General features: G+C 36.1%; 1 protein-coding gene across 3 annotated transcripts in view; it reads left to right on the top strand.

Annotated features, from left to right (window-relative positions):
- Positions 1-18,904, top strand: part of RIMS1 (regulating synaptic membrane exocytosis 1) — a 480,485-nt gene that overhangs the window by 195,105 nt on the left and 266,476 nt on the right. For 2 of the 3 annotated variants that reach the window (XM_057738945.1, XM_057738947.1), the window contains 2 exons: positions 7,310-7,523; positions 9,462-9,473. In XM_057738945.1, the coding sequence (XP_057594928.1) occupies positions 7,310-7,523; positions 9,462-9,473 (226 nt within the window). The remainder of the gene's footprint in view (positions 1-7,309; positions 7,524-9,461; positions 9,474-18,904) is intronic. The other variant, XM_057738946.1, reaches the window with a different exon arrangement.

Genomic DNA, 18,904 nt, shown 5'->3' with positions numbered 1-18,904 from the left:
TATGTGCAAGCTGCTCTGGTCTCTGTCCTTTCCTTCATCTTGGGGAAAGCCCTCACTTTCCTTCAGGATCTGTAACCTTGGCTTTTGAAACTCTAAAGCACAGGTTCCCATCCACTCCTACTCTGGGGAAATCTAGCCTAGACTTCACAAAGCAAAGCCAGGAAGAAAGGTGGGATTGTGGTCCTGTGGCTTCTGACTGTCACTTCGGGGATGGAGGAAGGAGAAACACACAACAGGAGTAAATCAGGCGCCATGTTGATTACAGAGATTCCTCTTCATCCCCTCATCACCAGTCTCTCAACATCTGCCTATGTGCCCTATTTATAGTAAGCTATCAACAAACACCCATTAACTGGTAAGGATGTTATTAATAACTTCCTCTTTAAATGATTTATTTTGCATCATGGGATGATATTTATTTTGTAGATGTATAGAGAATGATATTTAGGGGGTTTTTTTAGGCATGCATCTTTATTTCCTTCAAATATGTGCTTTCAATCATGCAAACAACTTGCTTACAACTGGAATCTTGGAGTTTCTTGAACTGGATGCACATAAAATAAGGAAATGATTATTGCATAGTGAAACAATGGAAAACATCACATCCAGGGAGAAAACCAAGGTTTCTATATCACTATTTTTCTTCTGATAGCATTGCATATTTTTGAACACTCTCCAGTTTCTTTGTAGAAAATTTATATCAGAGATTTGTAGTCACATATTTTGTCAACCTTGCTAATCAATAAGAATATAGTTTAATTCTAAAATTGAAATGTAAAAATAAATTTCACAAAAAGATTCTACATTTGCAGTCCTGCATTTACTATAATACCATATAATCAAATACGAATTTACATGCATTATTCATAATAGAACACTGTCACATATTTGATATGGATTAAAGCATTAAAACATCAGATACAAAAAATAAATATACTGTTTATGGTTTCACTACCAGTATCCTGATTCCAAAAGCATATTTTATTATGAGGACAACATCTTGACAGTGAGCGATATCAGAGTGATGTGAGGGGAATAAGAATTGAGTAAAGGGCATTAAGGTTGGTTTTTAAGAGACAGTTTAGTAGAGCATTGCAGAGGGTTATGGAATAAGTAGATTTTGAAGAAGTGGGAATCATGAAGACTGCTCCTCCCTCCCTCCCTGCCTGCCTTCTCTCCTGCTTTTCTTTTATAATTTCTGCTGGTAAAAAAAGGAGGAGTACACTGGAAAATTAGCCAGAGAGGTTGATGGGGACTTGGGTTGGGATTTTTCTTTCAGTGCAGAATAAAGGAGCCCTGTCTGTAAGTAGAGGAAGAAGCCCAAGAAGAAAAAGATGTGAGGATGTAACTGAGTTCTGTGCTGAGAAACAGCACGACCTTGCTTCTTTCGTTCTGCTCCCCGTCGTGATGCCCAAACCAGTCATGTAAACATGGCCCATTGCTGGAACCAAGAAAGAATTTTAAATGCACGTAAGAAGAGGGCACACATGTGTCCAGGCCACCAAGGTGTGGTATCCAGGAGGGTGTGAGTCCTGGCCAGATCTGGAGTGATAACTGGGGGTGAGGCACTTGGGTACGTCCTTCTGGGAGAAGAGCTCTGCCCCCTGTTGGCTCTTGTCCATAGAAACTACTTTGTGGGCTGGATTTTCTTCCCTACTTTTGGTGAGATTGGAAGAGAGAGGCCCTCTAAGGCATCCCATGGAGAAAATGAGAACCCAGAGACCTCATCCTCAGACCCCAATCAAGAAGCCTCATCTTACCAACCCTCTGCTGTGGCCTCTGGGGAAAGGATCATTGCTTCCTGCCCACCTAGCATGGCCTGGAAGACCCCTCAGTCTAAGATGCACCAGCACTTGGGGGACCAGCACTGGATTCCCAAGTCACCAAAATAGCTTTTTGAGTCTTTCAGAAGGACAGAGTCGCTCAAAGTCAATTTTGGGAATAAATACCATAGAGGACTTGAGAAAGGAGTGGAGGTAGACTTGAGCAGGAGTATAGGGTCTGTAGAAGCATCAAGGTTGAGCTCCTCAGCAGAACTTTTGCTTTTCTATAGTCAGATATGTTCACATACCATCAATCAGCCAGATCAAAAGTGGACATTTCCTCCCCGTGAACACTTTCCTAAGTCCAGGAACCTTCCATTTGCAGGTTGAGTCCACATTTATTCTCATGCTTTGTGTGACCTCAGTATAAGATCTGAAGTATGTGAAGTTATTCATTAATTGATTTTTTATTTTTTTATCCTCATACAATTTTAAAGATTACTTTCCACTTACAGTAATTACAAAATATTGGCTATATCCCCCGTGCTGTACAGTGCATCTTTGTAGCCCATTTTGCACCCAATAGTCTGTACCTCCCACTCCTCCACCCCTATTTGCCCCTCCCCCTGCTCACTGGTAAACACTAGTTTGTTCTCTATATCTGTGAATCTGCTTCTTTTATGTCATATTCACTAGTTTGCTTTATTTCTTAGATTGCATATATAACTTATATCACACAGTATTTGTCTTTCTTTGTCTGACTTATTTCACTTATCATAATGGCCTCCAAGTCCATTCACATTGCTGCAAATGGCAACATTTCATTCCTTTTTTATCACTAATATTCCATTGTATATATGTACCACATTTTCTTTCCCCATTCATCTGTTGATGGACATTTAGGTTGCTTCCATATCTTGGCTATTATAAATAATGCTGCAATGAACATTGGGGTGAATGTATCTTTTCAAATTAGTTTTTGTTTTTTTTTTTTTTTTTTTTTTTCAGATATATACCCAGAAGTGGGATTGCTGGGTCACATGGTAGTTATATTTTTAGTTTTTTGAGAGACATTCATACTGTTCTCCACAGTGGCTGCACCAATTTACATTCCCACCAACACTGAACAAGGGTTCCCTTTTCTGCATTTCCTTGACAACATTTGTTATTTGTGTGCTTTTTGATTATGGCCATCTGGACAGGTGTGAGCTAATAGCTCAACCTGGTTTTGATTTGCATTTCCCTGGTGTTAGAGATGTTTAGGACCTTTTCATGTAACTGTTGGCCAGCTGTATATCTTCTTTGGAAAAATGTCTTTTCAGTTCTTCTACCCATTCTTTAATGGGGTTGTTTGTTTGCTTGTTTGCTGTTGAGTTTATATACTTTGGATAATAACCCCTTATCAGTCATATCATTTGCAGGTATTTTCTCCCACCCAGTAGGTTGTCTTTTCATTTTGTCTATGGTTTCCTTTGTTGTGCAAAAGCTTTTAAGTTTAATTAGGTCCCATTTGTTTATTTTTGCTTTTATTTATGTTACTTTAGGAGATGGATCCAAAAAAATATTGCTTCGATTTATGTCAAAGAGAATTCTGCCTATGTTTTCCTCTAAGAGTTTTATAGTATTTGGTCTTACATTCAGGTCTTTAATCCATTTTGGGTTTATTTTTGTATATGATGTTAGAGAATGTTCTAATTTTACTTTTTTAATGAATTTTGCGAACTTAGAATGATAGATTCAGGCAGAATAAAAAGGCAAGGCTCCAAACAAGAATTAGTTTCTTCATCAATAAAATGGGGTTAATAATACTGCCTGCTTAATAAAGTCATTATGTGGTTGAATATATGCATTTCTTCTTAAAATTAATTAGATTCCATAAATAGTCAATTATTTTGTATATTTTAATGCTATCAAATACATTCACTTTTTCAGTTCTTTACAGCACTCACTTGTTAGTCAGTGATACCTAACGATATATAACTAAATTTTTCCTTTTTTAATATAAAATATTTCATACATACAGGAGTATTATGTAACATATATGTAAAGCATAAAGAAAAAGAACAAAACATACATCATGCATCCACCATGCAGCTTAAGATATAAAAATTTCCAATATTTCTGAGGCCCAGAGTGGGAAAATTTTCATATCTCCATGAAAAAATATTTATTTGCTGAGTACACATTGTTGAGTATATTTACCGCACTCAGCAAGTTAATACAAGTTTAGTTTACTGGGCAGATATATGCATATACATATATAAACTTGTTCCATGTGTGGTTCAAATCTCCCCTATCATTATTTGTTTTTGATTTGTCTGATCTGTCAACTACATAGAGAGAGGTGTGTAAAATTATCCTACTAGAACAGTAGATTTCTCTGTCCTCATAGTTTTTTATCAGTTTTTTGGCTTTACATGTTTTTATATGCAATCAAGTTTAGAATTGCCACCTACAGCATGGAATGAACACTTCTTTACTAGCAGGTGAGCCTCTGTATCTTAAGTAATGCTTTTGGCCTTACGTATGAGACCAGTTTTGTTTTATTTTTGTTGCTGTTAGTGTTGTTCATCTTTCACCGGGTGTATTTTTCCATTTTCTTATTTCAAACATTCTGTGCTTTCATGGTTTGGGTATTTCTCTTATAAAGCTCATTTAGCTGAATTTTTAAAATCTTATGTGGTGATCTCTGTCTTTTAATATGGCTGTGGTCCATTACACTTACTGTGACTCCTGCCATGTTAGAGTGTTTCTACCATCCCTCCCGGTATTTCTAATTGTCTATGTTTGTTTCAGTTCTTATCTTCTTTGGATTGACCTTTTTTTCGTTCCCTGTTTTTGTATATCCCCTAAACTGAAGTTCTTGGTCACAGAGCCTCCATCCATGTCCCCAGGGCAGCTGTTGGTTCAAAGCTATCTTATCTCTCAATTACTACTCCCATTTCATGTTTCTTCTTTGAGGATCTCCATACTCTTTCCTCAGCTCGAACGTGAATTAAAAGTTATCCTTTTAAATATTTTATCCAGCATTTCTAGCATTTTGTGGCAGTAAGATTTTCCAGGATATTTAGTCTTCAGATAAACTCGTTTGTAAGCTTTTTTTTTTTTTCTCTAAATGGACTAATATATATATATATACATAAAAAATGACTTTTCCATTCAGCAAAGATGTATTCGCTGCTACTAAGGGGATGTATGTCTTTATTATCTGGCTGAATTATGCATTTCTAACACTATTTACTGTTTGGTAGAAGAGAGGTGTCATGTATAGAAACAGTAATAATATATGGTAGAAATAATATCAATTAGCCTGTGAGGGATCAAAGGAAATGCTATGTGATTGCAGTAGAGTAAGGTTTCATCTCAGTGGTCAAGGCCCTGCACAAATATATTGTACAAAGTTTTCCTGAAACAGATGCCTCTTGATTGGCCCTTATAGGATGGATAAACGTCCTTTATGTTTGAATTTTAAAAAGTCGGAAAAACTTTGATTTTTCAAAGCATCATGCCTTAGTATAAATCGTACACTAAATCAGGAGTTGACAACCTAGTACCTTGGCTAAATCTGGCCTACCATCTTTTTTTGTAAATAGAGTTTTATTGGAATACAGCCATGTTTACAAGTTACCTATTGTTTGTGCTACTTTCCTGCTACAACAGTAGAGCTGAGCAGCTGCAACTGAGATTATCTGGCCTACAAAGTCTGAAATATTTACAAACTGACCTTTTACCATAAAGTTTGCCAGCACCCAAACTAAAACATGTTCTGTATCATTATATGTTTATAGAGAAGCTTTTTCCTTAACCTAGCTTTCCCCTTCTCATATATATATATATATATATATATATACACATGTAATTCATATATATATATATATATATGTAATTTAAATATATCTGACTTGGTGGTTCTCACAATATTTATTCATGCACTCCTTGTCTGCTCAGCGTTTTGGAATGGGTCAAATAGCTCTTCAATAAATTGATCAGATATTCTTGCATTCATTAAATAAAATATCACAATATTCTTCTCTGAACTGAAACTAGCTGGCCTTTAAACTGCAAAAGGTTTCAGATTCTAAACCTCTTTATGTGCTAGTGCAACTATGTTTGCTTTAATTATGGGAATTAAATAGAAAAAGTATCAGTTGGCAAACAAGAAAGCGATGTCAGAATTTTTAAAGTAATCATTAAAGTTCTGCTCAATAGCTGCTGATGTTAAAAGGAAAATATAATGAAATCCCAGTACGTCAAACACTACAGTGCTTGGACTTAATTTATTCGATTCACTTTCCAGGGAGTCCTAGTTCCCCCACAGTTACAATAGACATGTAGCATCACGCTAACTGCCTTAATTGACAATAGCGTGTGGGTTCTCTGATCCTGGGAAAACGCAGCAAACGAGCTCAGATACACAGGCACATCTCTTTAGACATTTCCCATGAGTTTCTCTTTTGGTGTAAGAGCCAATGACTATTAGGTCTGGGATAACTCTCTCAGTTCTCATTTACAGAAGGAAGGCATCCTTCCTCTGGAGAATCTCCAGGTGTCACAGTGCTCTGTACAGAACAGGGAACCATTTCTGCTTGTAGCAGTTTGAGAGAGAGGGGTTTGGACTGATGGGGAGGGGAGGAAACCTCAATCATATTAAATGTGAATGTTCTTGAGGAAATGCTTTGCCTCAACAAATGCAGTTGCCCCATGTCCAGTACTTATTAATAAAGAGTAACAGCAGCTCTCAGGCATGTGACCTGGGAGAGATCAAGCAAAACCGGGGCATGTAAAAATCTGAATATTGGCAAGGGATGGTTTAGAACTTGCAGTGTGATGTGGCAGATCTAAGTGAGCTCAACTATAGCATAAACATATATATGTTTACATATATGTAACGAGTCCAGTCTGTGTACTGCAGACTGGACTGCATGGAATACTGGATGCCACACAACACCTCCAGGAATGAAGGTGAAGGGAGATAATTTGTGGAAGACAGTTTACCTAGCAATGCAGTTTAAAATAGTCATTTCCCAAGTATGCAGCATGCTTCAACCATCCGTTATGGGATTTGTCACAATTTACTGCCACAGTTTTTTTTTAAAGCAGTAATCAATCTTAAACTTCAAACAGAATAAGACAAAATATCAGAGCACATTCTATAGAGTTAGGCTAAGAATCTTGTATAACTTTTGCTTAGTTATATACACACATGAGTGTGGTTGTAAGATGTTGCGTCCCAGTAAAATACTTTGAAAATCACCTGTCAACGAAGCAGAGGCTCAGAGTATATACAGGAATTCCACTGTTGGGAAATCATATACAGTGATTATATAGAGTCTATTTATATATGGTTCAGTGCTAGTAAACAACACTGGAACTAAAAGAAGACAGGTTAATACATTTCTTACCTCTGTTGGTAAGGTTAGTGTGGAAAGTGGCTTTGTATGTTTTGCTTTAGTTCAAAAGTTAGATGTCTCTTCTGCTATGAAAAAGTGTTTTTGTTCCCGTCTCCATCATTTACGTAGTTGGCTCCCATTTTCTCTTCTGCCCAGGAGATTGCATCAACAATTCGAAAGCTATAAGGAACAAGTGAGAAAAATAGGAGAAGAAGCACGGCGTTACCAGGGTGAGCACAAAGACGATGCCCCGACCTGCGGGATTTGCCACAAGACCAAGTTCGCCGACGGCTGCGGCCACCTGTGCTCTTACTGTCGCACCAAGTTCTGCGCGCGCTGCGGGGGCCGCGTGTCCCTGCGGTCCAACAACGTGAGTACAGCCACCCGTGAGCATCCGTGCGCAAGGTGGATGCGCCCTGCCCCTGCCGTGACCAGAGCGGGGGACGAGTGATGCAACTAATTCATAAAAGATGCTCTCTGTATGTGTATCTCGATAAATGATTCCCATTCAAAACCAACAGATTACCTGTGGGAGTTAGTTCATTTTCTGAAGAAGGTAGTGAATGTAGATTTAGTATCATGAATTATGAAACTCTTGAAGCATGTTACTGCCAATTCTTCTTGTACAGAGAAAACAAAACAACCTACCTTTAGTTTCTACAACATGTGTTTCAGATTGAATGAACCTACAATCAGGTTACATCGTGTGGCAGTAAATTTAACCCAATGCAATCATGAATAAAGCAACAATTAGCCTCTGTGAGAATAACTTAAAATTTGCTATTGTGTTAAAAAAAAAAAAGTGCTAAGTTTTATCTCATGAAAATTGTTTGGCTAAAGTGTGTCAAAATTTTAATTTCAGGTGGAGGGGAGGTTACACTTATGTTTTCCTAATTTGGAAAATCACAGTTAAAATTAAAGTGAACCTACCAATCAACATTGTATTCTTTGATAGTGTATTTGAGTTGTAAGTAGGGTATTGTTCAAAAATCTTTTCCAGGGGAATCAAGACATTCTGTAAAATAGATACATCATTATATTTAAGATGGGCCTGCTATTATCTTTGTAACCTTAACTTCTTTGAACAACGGCTTCTTATCTATGAAACTGGATGGTAATAATTACTGTATATGGTTGTTATGAGAATTAAAACCATTGAAATCTATGCACATTTAATTGGGGGGAGGTCATTCTTATGGCCACGTAAGTTTTCTTTTTTCCTCCTAAAAGTTATGTTCTTTAATCCTCACCTGCCACCTTAAAGCCTTTCTAGGACAACCTTGGATTGAGAGCGTGTCTGGTACGTAAACAGTGCACAGGACCTATTTGTTAAATTCCCCTTCTTTAGTTCTTGAACATACTATGTTGGAATGTATTCTCACAAATGAGACCTGTGATGATATTCAAAATATTTAACCACTCATGCAGTAAGGGTACTGTCCAATCTGAAAGGGTGCTGGCCCTGAGTGGTAGGACGCAAATGGGCAGAGTGTCCATAGCTGTTGAATGATTTTAACTTCACATTACAGGTTTGAGGCAAGCCAATAACAGGGTCAAATTCATATTTTAAACAGGAGAGAGGTTTAAAGGAAACTGAGCTAAGACATACCTATGCTTTTGAGCCTAATGTCAGTCATTCATCTTTACTAAATCTATCCAATCTTGGAAAAAAAATATTCAGAAAACAAAATAAAAGAAAGCAGAACTTACAATATTTAATCTTGGGCAAAATACAAAAAAAAATGTATAAGGTTGGTTTTTCCTGTGATGTAAATGTTAAAATGCATGTTACAAATAGATCTTCCTTGTGGAATGATTTATGGCTAAAATAGTTAACACATTTCTTTTCTCATTTTTATTTACTGAAAACACTTTCCATTTTTAGATTTTTCCAATTTGTAACTATAAATATTTTAAGAGTAATTTCATACAATTATTCATTCAAATTTTATGCATTTTGTCTTTTCAATAATAGGTGGAGTAAATATGGTAGTAAATTTTCTTTCTGAAGAATGTTTTAAATGTAGATTTAATAATCCAAGTTCTCACAAATTCTGAATTTTATAGTGCCCAACTCTTGTACCTAGCATATAGCAGAATCAATATATGTGCATTTTCAATGAAAGATTGAACAATGACTATTTTTTGGTAAGAATAAACATTTACTTTTCAAAGTACCTGTGTTTTTACACTTTAAAGTAACACATAATTGTTTTCTTAAAATCTGTTGATAAATATATGGCTTATTTTTGTTTTTCTCTTCTTTTCCCTCTCTTTTTACTCCGCTTCGTTGGATGCTTGCCCAAAGGAGGACAAAGTGGTTAGAATTCATGATTTCTTTTCTATCATTTGTTATGACAATGTTGTGAACTTTGTTAAGTGAATGTTTCACCTAGTGTTGTTAATCACTATATTTCACAAAGAAATTACATGCTAGGAAGAGCCCAATCGCAGTCCTTATGGAAAAATAAAATGAACATCTAGGAGCTTTACAGAGTTTTGTATTAATAGATCAAGTCTGGGTAGTTTGAGTTCACGAGAATAGTGATACTTTAATATAATTTAAATTATTACGAAACTCATTTGTCCTCTTAGCACCCTGACTTTTGAAGATGACCCATCTTTCTTCAGGAATAATGAAGTCTGAGGGGCCTTACCCTTCTCATCTCCCATTGGATGCATGGGCAGATGGTTTGAAACTTCATGGCAGAAGGAATGGAATGTACTGATTTAGTGGAAAGAATGGATCCAATTAAAATCAAAAGCTCAGGATAAAATAATTGTTCTATAGAACACAGCTAGCAGAGTTGTCATATTGAACCACAGTTTTGCTCTCTTCTTTTCCATCATGCATTGAAATCACCCCCTAGGGGAGTAGAAGGTCACCTTTAACACTTCTTGGCCTCAGAAACCACAGAGACAAGTGGAATCTTCCATCAGCCTGTCTTTTGCAGATAGATATGTTATACACTTTCATTTGGTGTAAATTGACATTTCCCAATATAAGACTGAGGTAATGAGTATCTCGGGTTCAATATAGCAACTCAGCTGCCTCTATTCAACTGTTTTAAAGTTTAAATTACGTACTGCAGTGTGTAGGTAGCAAGCCGACATTAAATTGAATGTTAATTTGTGTTTTTCAACTCGATGCAAGTATTTGTCAGTTTTTCTATGAAAAAGAAATCAGGTTGAAAATCATATAAGGTAGTTATTTACACTGTGTGTTTGCCTGTACTATTGGTGGTGTGTGAGATAATTTTAGGGGCTATTATTTTAATGCAATACAGATTTCCCCCACTATCTAAAAATAGAGCTTTTCTACAAAAACTTTTGTAAGTCCAAAATGCATAAAGGAAAGAAACAATTACTTCTGGACATATCTTACTAACCAATGCACAGAATAAGTCAGATAAAACACAGATGCTCACAGACATGGTTCAAAGCTTTGGTGGCTAGATGCTGAGTGTGATTCCCGGGAAGGATCTTGGTGGGGTTCCTCTCTCTGCTAAGGGTGTGCACTGCCTCTATAAGAGCTCACTCCAAAACAAACACAGAATGCTATTTTCACACCTCACCTTTTTTTTCCTTAAAAGTGAGAATCTTCTTTGCATTTCTTTCATTTAGTGAAAACAGGAACTAGCATAGGTCTTTCGTAAAAGTAACGTGAAGTCAACTTTCAAAAAGCGGGGGATACCTATAATGTTTCATATTAGAAAAAATATAATTAGAAAACACTTTGGTTTCATGAATACTATTCCTTTGGATGAGTCCACATTTGAAATGCAGATAATTTTAAAATCCTTTAAAGAATAAAAGTTTAAGTACATAAATAATGCTGGTATTGTGCAGACTTGGGCTACTCCCATAGGACTGGCCAGATTGATTGTTCCCATAATAGTAAGATATTAATGCTTGTTATGATTACTGACTCCATAATAAGAATTCAGGTGGATTTTGTGGTTCTCAGGCTAAAAATAGAATGAAAAGACCTGTAAAATACAATCACTTTCAATCACTTTCTTCACTTTGATTAGAATGCATGTATCTACAATTTATCTTTAAGTACCTTATCATAAATTCATTAAAACCCTTCTTAGCCAATTGAGTTGTTCAATGAATTACCTTTTTCATCCAAGGAAAATGAAGTTGGGTTTGTCTTAGTTGTGTTAAAGAGAATGGCTGAGTATTAAGCAAAGCACTCGATTGCTTTTTCATTCCCTATTCCTCTGAGATCATTTATTTTTCATAGAGAAATTATAATTTAACAGATGTGTATGTGTGGGAGGGGTTGGTATGAGAGGAAAGCAAAGAGTAGTAAGGATGAATAACACTTTCCTAAAAGCCATCTGCATCTTGATCAATAGAATAATAATGAAATCTACTTAGTTTGTTAAATTGGTGAATAAAGTGACTCAAATACTAGTGTATATGATATGAAAACTTAAGGATGGCTAAGACATGAATATTTCTTTATTGAGTCCAGTGAAAAGTATTAATGATCATATTTTTTGCAGCCTGGCAATGTTTTATTTTAAAACTTCACTCTTAGCCTAAACCACCTCTAGTAATTTGGGAGATTGCGTACTTGCTTATAAAGAAAATGGCTTGTCATGTAGCATCACTTTGCACTTGACACGTGTATAAAGTAATCTCTTATTATAAACTGTTACATGTATCAGGTGCAAAGTGCACACTCTCAGAGGTCAAATGATAACTTTTGCTACATCGAAAACCCTCTCTTAAGCCTAAATATATAGGGATACTGCGGATTTCCCCACAGCCTGTTTAAATTGTTTTGTCTTTGTTTTATCACCTGTTTGGTGGCAGGGTATTGAATTTAGATAACTAATTTGTTAAATTAACACCTTGCTCTTACTAAGTCAGCTGAAATGATTCCTCTAAACTCAATTCCTTTGGAATTTCCCATAAATTTTCATCAGTATTTCTTGTTTCGTGGGAGTGATTAGCTGATGAATAAAGCAACTAAAAATGAACTTGCTACCTTTCTAGTTAACCTTTATTCTCATGCAAAAAAAAAGGGTCAGTGTTGTAAGTTAAGAGTATTTTATAATAAATGTCATCAATATTCTGAAAAACAGAAAATGAACATTTTCTTATTTTTTTAGTGTGAAATCTGCACATATCTACATTTTAAACATCGTGTACAAAGTCACGATTTTTTTAAACTGGCTCCTCATACATTTTCATTGGTGTTTGTTTATAGAAATCATGCTGATATACTGATAAAGTATGTTTGTATAGGAAAAACTCAAAATGTAAGAGTTGGGTGAAATGGGACAGCGCCGAGTTTGGAACTGTCCTCAATCCAGGGTGTTATCTGTGGGGTGACTGATTCTTGGCAGCATAAAGAACTTTGCTGTCACAGACTTTATTCGTAAATACTAAAACTGTTTTGTTTTGTTTTTTTCTCTCACTAGGGTTAGATAAAGATAGGCAATTTAGTAGAAACATATCCATTTTTAAAAATGATTTGCATGATTGCATTAAATACTTATTCTCATTATGAAAAAATCTCTCAGAATTATCCATATTTAGTCCATGGTATGATGAGTCATCTAATCAAAATTTTCAAACTTCAATCTTTTGAAAAAAATGACTGTAAGTGTTTGCCTGGACCCACTTTCATGTTTCTCTCTCTCTCTCTGTCTCTTGTAACTAGATGCTTTGATGATGAATTTCTTTGTAAGACTGTTCTCTTAGAGATTCTGCCCAGAGAGAGAGTATGGGCCTAAGCAGAAAAGCTTAAAAATATAGATAAACATATTAATAAGGAAATGGTAAGGTGCATTGAAAGGATACATTTATTAGACAATTTAATTAACTAGAGTTTTCAAGGTTTCTCTAATTGTCTTGTGCTTATCTGAGAGAGGAGTAAAACATCAAGTTGTAAAAACTTTCATTAGACACTGAAAATAATAAAATAATCAAAATTTTATTCCAAATCAGTTTTAGGGATTTGCTACACTTTCCTTTCAGGGCCATGGAATTTTAACCTTTTGAATTTAGTATTACTATTCTGGAAACATTTGCTAATATTAATAATCTCTATGAAGTTTATAGTCCTGGTTTTGTCCCCACTCCCCAGTCTGCAAATTATTGTTTCAAACCTTTATATAATCTGCCTCCAGAAATTACAACTTCACAAGCCAGTGTTCAATACCGATGCATCTTAGGGTGTAGTGAAAACCGTTCCAGTTTAAGGACAGAGACTGCAGGAGGCAGAGCTTTCACAAAGCTAAAGAGTAACCCATGGCAAACTCCCTGGTTTTTCATGAATCTAAGTGGTCAAATCTCTTGTCCATTTAACTAGGAGTGGAATTACTGGGTCATGTGATAGCCTTATATTTAACAATTTGAGGAACTGAAAGTTTTCCCAAGCAGCTGCATAGTAGTATTATGGGTTCCAATTTCTCCACATTCTTATCAATATTACTGCCTGGTTTTGTTTATACTAGAGCCAACATGTTGCATGGGAAGTGATGTGGTGTCCCATTGTGCTTTTCACAAAGCTGTTTTTAGACCAAAATCATCAAACCAGTTTGATATCTCCAAGGATTCACTTTTTGTGGATTTATATTCTTATATGAAAATGTTTCTAAGTTAGTGATTTCTTGAGAATGAATTGACTTTGGTGTACCTCAAAAATTGGTACAAGAGTATGAAGCAATTATATTCCAATAAAGAGCTTAAAAAAAAAGCTATCATATTCAAAGCATTAGAAGTTTGGTTTCTTCTCTGGTGATTCTTTATGTCTCATGTTACAATTACATAAGTACTTATTAATCTATGTAAATTAATCAGGACAGGAGCTCTGTTGAGTTTAGAGTAACTTGGAATCTAATATCTGTCTGTATAGACCAGCTGTCCCTAGGGTGCACACAAAGTAAGAGACTTTCAGTACCAAATGAAAAGATTATTTTTTAAACGTGCAGAGAGAACTAGCCGCTTCTGTTTTACCATTCAGCCACAGGACAAAAATTAACACAGAAACTTAAGCCCAGATTTTAAAAGACTATTCTTTCTTTTTAAACGTGTGCAAGATATTTTCTTGTGTGAAGAGAGGTTTCAGCAGTACACAAACAGACCCACACTGAGACTCAGTAACAACCAGATTTTCTGTCATCTGCCATCCAACTTTCTGTACCTTCCTGAGGTCTTCCTCCAATAGATTTTAGCAGTAAGTAGATTCCCATCATTGCTGCCACTAGTGGGGAATAAATTATTAGTCTCAAACAGAGCCTATTTTATCTGATATTACTATAGCTATCCCAGCTTTGTTATGGTTCCTATTTACTTAGTATATCCTTTTCAATTTCTTTTAATTTAATCATACATTTATTTTTGAATCTTAAGTGTGTCTCATATAAACAACATATTCTTAGGTTTGGGTTTTTTTTTTTTTTAATCCAGCCTGACAATCTCTGCCTTTTGATTAGATTTTTAATCCATTCATATTTAATGTTATTATTGATATGATTGTATTTTTGTCTCCTAGTTTACATATTGCTTTTTATCTCTTTTTCCCCCCTCTGTTCCTCCTTTACTGCTTTCTTTTGTATTAAATGAGTATTTTCTAGGCATGTTTTAATTATTTCAGTGATTTTTTAACTGTATTTTCTGATTTATTTTCTCAGTGACTCTAGGGTTTCCAGTATACATCTTTTTTTCCAGCTTTATTGAGATACAATTGACATGTAATATTGTTTAAATATAAGGTATACAATGTGATGATTTAATCCATGTATCTATTGCATCCATCTTGTCAGAATTTACTTCACATTTATACTACCTTAATTCCAGTGAAAGATATAAATGTGAATTTTACATAGCTCTATTCACCATTCTCCATTTTTTGTGCTTTTATTTTTATGTATTTTACATCCATATATAAGTCCAACAATACATTGTTGTAACTATCACTTTATATAGTTTTGTCTTTTAGTGAAGCTGAGAGAAGAAATAAGAGCAAGTATATATTTACAGAATCTGTTATATAACGTTCTTATTTACTATTTTTGGTTCTCTTAACTTCTTCCTGTGGATTCAAGTTACCATCTGGTGTTATTTCCTAACTCCAATTCAAAGTTGCTTCCATCCATCTCTTTTGCGATGTTATTGCCAAATATATGTGATTTCTTTATGTTATAGGCTTAACAATACTAGTGTATTAATACTATTTTATACTATGTTTTAAATAATTTAATATAACAAAGAACAAATGTGAAATAATGCTTTTATAATCACCCCTATAATCACCTTTATCAGAGTTCTTTCTTTTTTAATGTGAATTCATATTACTGTCTAGCCTAGAGAATTTCTTTTAGTATTTCTTAAAGGTGAGTCTTCTAGCAATGAATTCTGTCAGATTTTATTTACCTAGGGATGTATTTCATCTTCATTTTTGAAAGGTAGTTTTGCTGGTTGCGGGATTCTTGATTAATGGTTTCTGTTTCCTTCTTTCAGCATTTCAAATACATCATCCCACGACCTCTGACCTCCACTGTCTTTGATGAGACATCAACTCTTAATCTTACTAAAAGCTCCTGTGCGTGTTGAGCCTATTTTCTCTTGTTTCAAGAATTCTCTTTGCCTTTTGCTTTGTGTTTACTCTGTCCTTCCTAGTTGGGTTCACTTAGTTTCTTAGACATGCAGATTAATGTTTTCCATCAAATTTGGAAAGGTTTCAGCACTTAACACTTTGATTTTTTTTTTTCTGTCTTTCTCTCTCTTCTCACTATGACAGCTCCTATTAAACATATGTTGGTGAAGCTATTGGTTTCCTGTATTTCTCCCAGGTTCTATTCATTTTTCTTCATTCTTTTTTCTCTCTTTTCATCAAGTCACATAATCACTATTGATCTATCTTTAAGTCCATGGATTCTTTCTTCTGCCAGCTCAAATCTAATGTTAAGCTCCTCTAGTGAATTTTTCATTTTGGTTACTGTTTTGTTCAATTCCAGAATCATTTTATTTCTTTAATAAGTTATATCTCTTTATCTTCTCTATTTGATGAGAAGCTATCATAACACTTTATTCTTTGAACATGGTTCCTTCAGCTCTTTGAAAATATTTACAACTTTTTTAATGTCTTTGTCAAATATGTCCAACATCTGGGCCCTCTCTGAGATGGGTTCTTGCTTTTTTGTTTTTCTTTGTTTGCTTGTTTGTTTTTCTGTAAATAAATCAGATGTTGCTGTTTCTTTGCATGCCTCATAATTTGTAATTGAATACTGGCCATTTTAGATAATATATTTAACAAATTTGGATATGGGTCCCAGTTCCCACTCCTGGGGCCTGTTTTTGCTTGTTTGCTTCTTTTTTTGTTTAGTGAGTTGGCTGTACTATTTCAGTGAAACCTATTTCCCCTGCAGTGTGAAGCCTCTGATGTTGCTACTCATGGGCACAGCTTTGGCATATACACATCATTCTAGCCTCCCCACCATGGATGCTGGTGTTTTTAACCAGGCTGTCTTTAACCATCACTCTCTTTTCTTGATCTCCTAGTTAAGATTTAATATTCTGCTTGTATTGAAGCCAGTCTTTAAAGCCTGCTTCAATTCCAAGCTCTTCTTGTTTCCCTGGTTCTGTTAAGATTCTTGCTGTCTTTTGTTTCTCTTGTTACTTTCATGGCACTGTCAGTATTCTCCTTATGGTTCAGCACCAAAATCTGCATTGTTTTTGACAGTGCTGCTATGCTTGTGTGCTCCCAGCCTCTGTTCCCAATAAAATCAATTCCCTTAGAGAAAAATATAGAACTCTTTCTTACTAGGACTGACTGTCTCTTCCCCTAGTTGGAACTCTGTGCCACTGCTCTGGAGCTGAGGTTAGGGACAGCAGCTGCTACTCTCAGATAGACACTCCTGCTCCACGAGTGTTGCACTGGATGGGGTCAGTAATCCCTGGTATTCTTGATGTACTTTTCCTGATGTGGAACTTCCACCCTATGAGCAAGCTGGAACAAGGGTGCTTTGGGTCCAGAAATCTGGGCCTGCCACAGCAGGGGTAGAGCTTTAACCCAGGATTGGCAGATGGGTGGATGAAGGGAAACTTGAGGACTCAACAGCACTTGCCTGGAATAGAACTTCTACAACCTAGAGCTGGAAGTGGGGATGAGAAGTGCTGCTGGCCTTCCCAGATGGGGCAGATACTATAACCCTTGACTGGCGGTTGGGATAAGAGGGAGCCCATGTGCTTAGCTTCATACACCCAGGTGGAACATTCACCTTGTTCAGCTTGGAAGGGAGAAGAAAGGGAGTGAGTTGTTGCTCAAATGCCACAGACCCTCACTGTTCTTTTGGATATTTAGTAAAGTTTCTTGCGTATATGTTTCTGCATTTGCTCTATGCCCTTTGAACAACTTCTAGGGACATTAAGTGGTTAATATTTTTTTTAATTTTATTTATTTATTTATTATTTTTGGGGGGTACACCAAGTTCAATCATCTGTTTTTATACACATATCCCTGTATTCCCTCCCTCTCTCGACTCCCCACCCACCCTCCCTTGAGTCCCCCCCACACTCCCTGTCCCAGTCCTCTAAGGCATCTTCCATCCTCGAGTTGAACACCCTTTGTTATACAACAACTTCCCACTGGCTATCTATTTTACAGTTGGTAGTATGTATATGTCTGTGCTACTCTCTCACTTCGTCTCAGCTTCCCCTTCACCCCCTGCCTCCTCCCAAACCTCGAGTTCTCCAGTCCATTCTCTGCATTTGAGTCCTTGTTTTTGTCACTGAGTTCATCAGTACCATTTTTAGATTCCGTATATGCGAGTTAGCATACAATATTTGTCTTTCTCTTTCTGACTTACTTCACTCTGTATGACAGTCTCTAGGTCTATCCACCTCATTACATATAGCTCCATCTCATCCCTTTTTATAGCTGAGTAATATTCCATTGTATATATATGCCACATCTTCTGTATCCATTCATTTGTTGATGGGCATTTCGGTTGCTTCCATGTCCTGGCTATTGTAAATAGTGCCGCAATAAACATTATGGTGCATGTTTCTTTTGGGATTATGGTTTTCTTTGGGTATATGCCCAGTAGTGGGATTACTGGATCATATGGTAGTTCTATTTGTAGTTTTTGAAGGAACCTGCAAATTGTTTTCCATAGTGGCTGTACCAGCTTACATTCCCACCAACAGTGCAGGAGAGTTCCCTTTTCTCCACACCCTCTCCAACATTTGTTGTTTCCAGATTTTGTGATGATGGCCATTCTGATCGGTGTGAGGTGATACCTCATTGTGGCTTTGACTTGCATTTCTCTGATGAGTAGTGATGTGGAGCATCTTTTCATGTGTGTGTTGGCCATCTGTATGTCTTCTTTGGAGAAATGTCTATTTAGGTCTTCAGCCCATTTGTGGATTGAGTTATTTGCTTTTTTGGTATTAAGCTGCATGAGCTGCTTGTATACTTTGGAGGTTAATCCTTTGTCTGTTGTTTCATAGGCAACTACTTTTTTCCCATTCTGAGGGTTGCCTTTTAGTCTTGTTTACGGTTTCTTTCGCTGTGCAAAAGCTTTTAAGTTTCATTAGGTCCCATTTGTTTATTCTTGGTTTTATTTCCATGATTCTAGGAGGTGGGTCCAAAAGGATCTTGCTTTCATGGATGTCATAGAGTGTTCTGCCTATGTTTTCCTCTAGGAGTGTGATAGTGTCTGCCCTTACATGTAGGTCTTTAATCCATTTGGAGTTTATTTTTGTGTATGGTGTTAGGAAGTGTTC

Source organism: Hippopotamus amphibius, chromosome 6, assembly GCF_030028045.1.
Source record: "Hippopotamus amphibius kiboko isolate mHipAmp2 chromosome 6, mHipAmp2.hap2, whole genome shotgun sequence".
In the NCBI taxonomy this organism is placed as follows: Eukaryota; Metazoa; Chordata; class Mammalia; order Artiodactyla; family Hippopotamidae; genus Hippopotamus; species Hippopotamus amphibius.
Note: the sequence above shows the minus strand (reverse complement) of the source record. Positions and strands in the feature narration are given on the sequence as shown.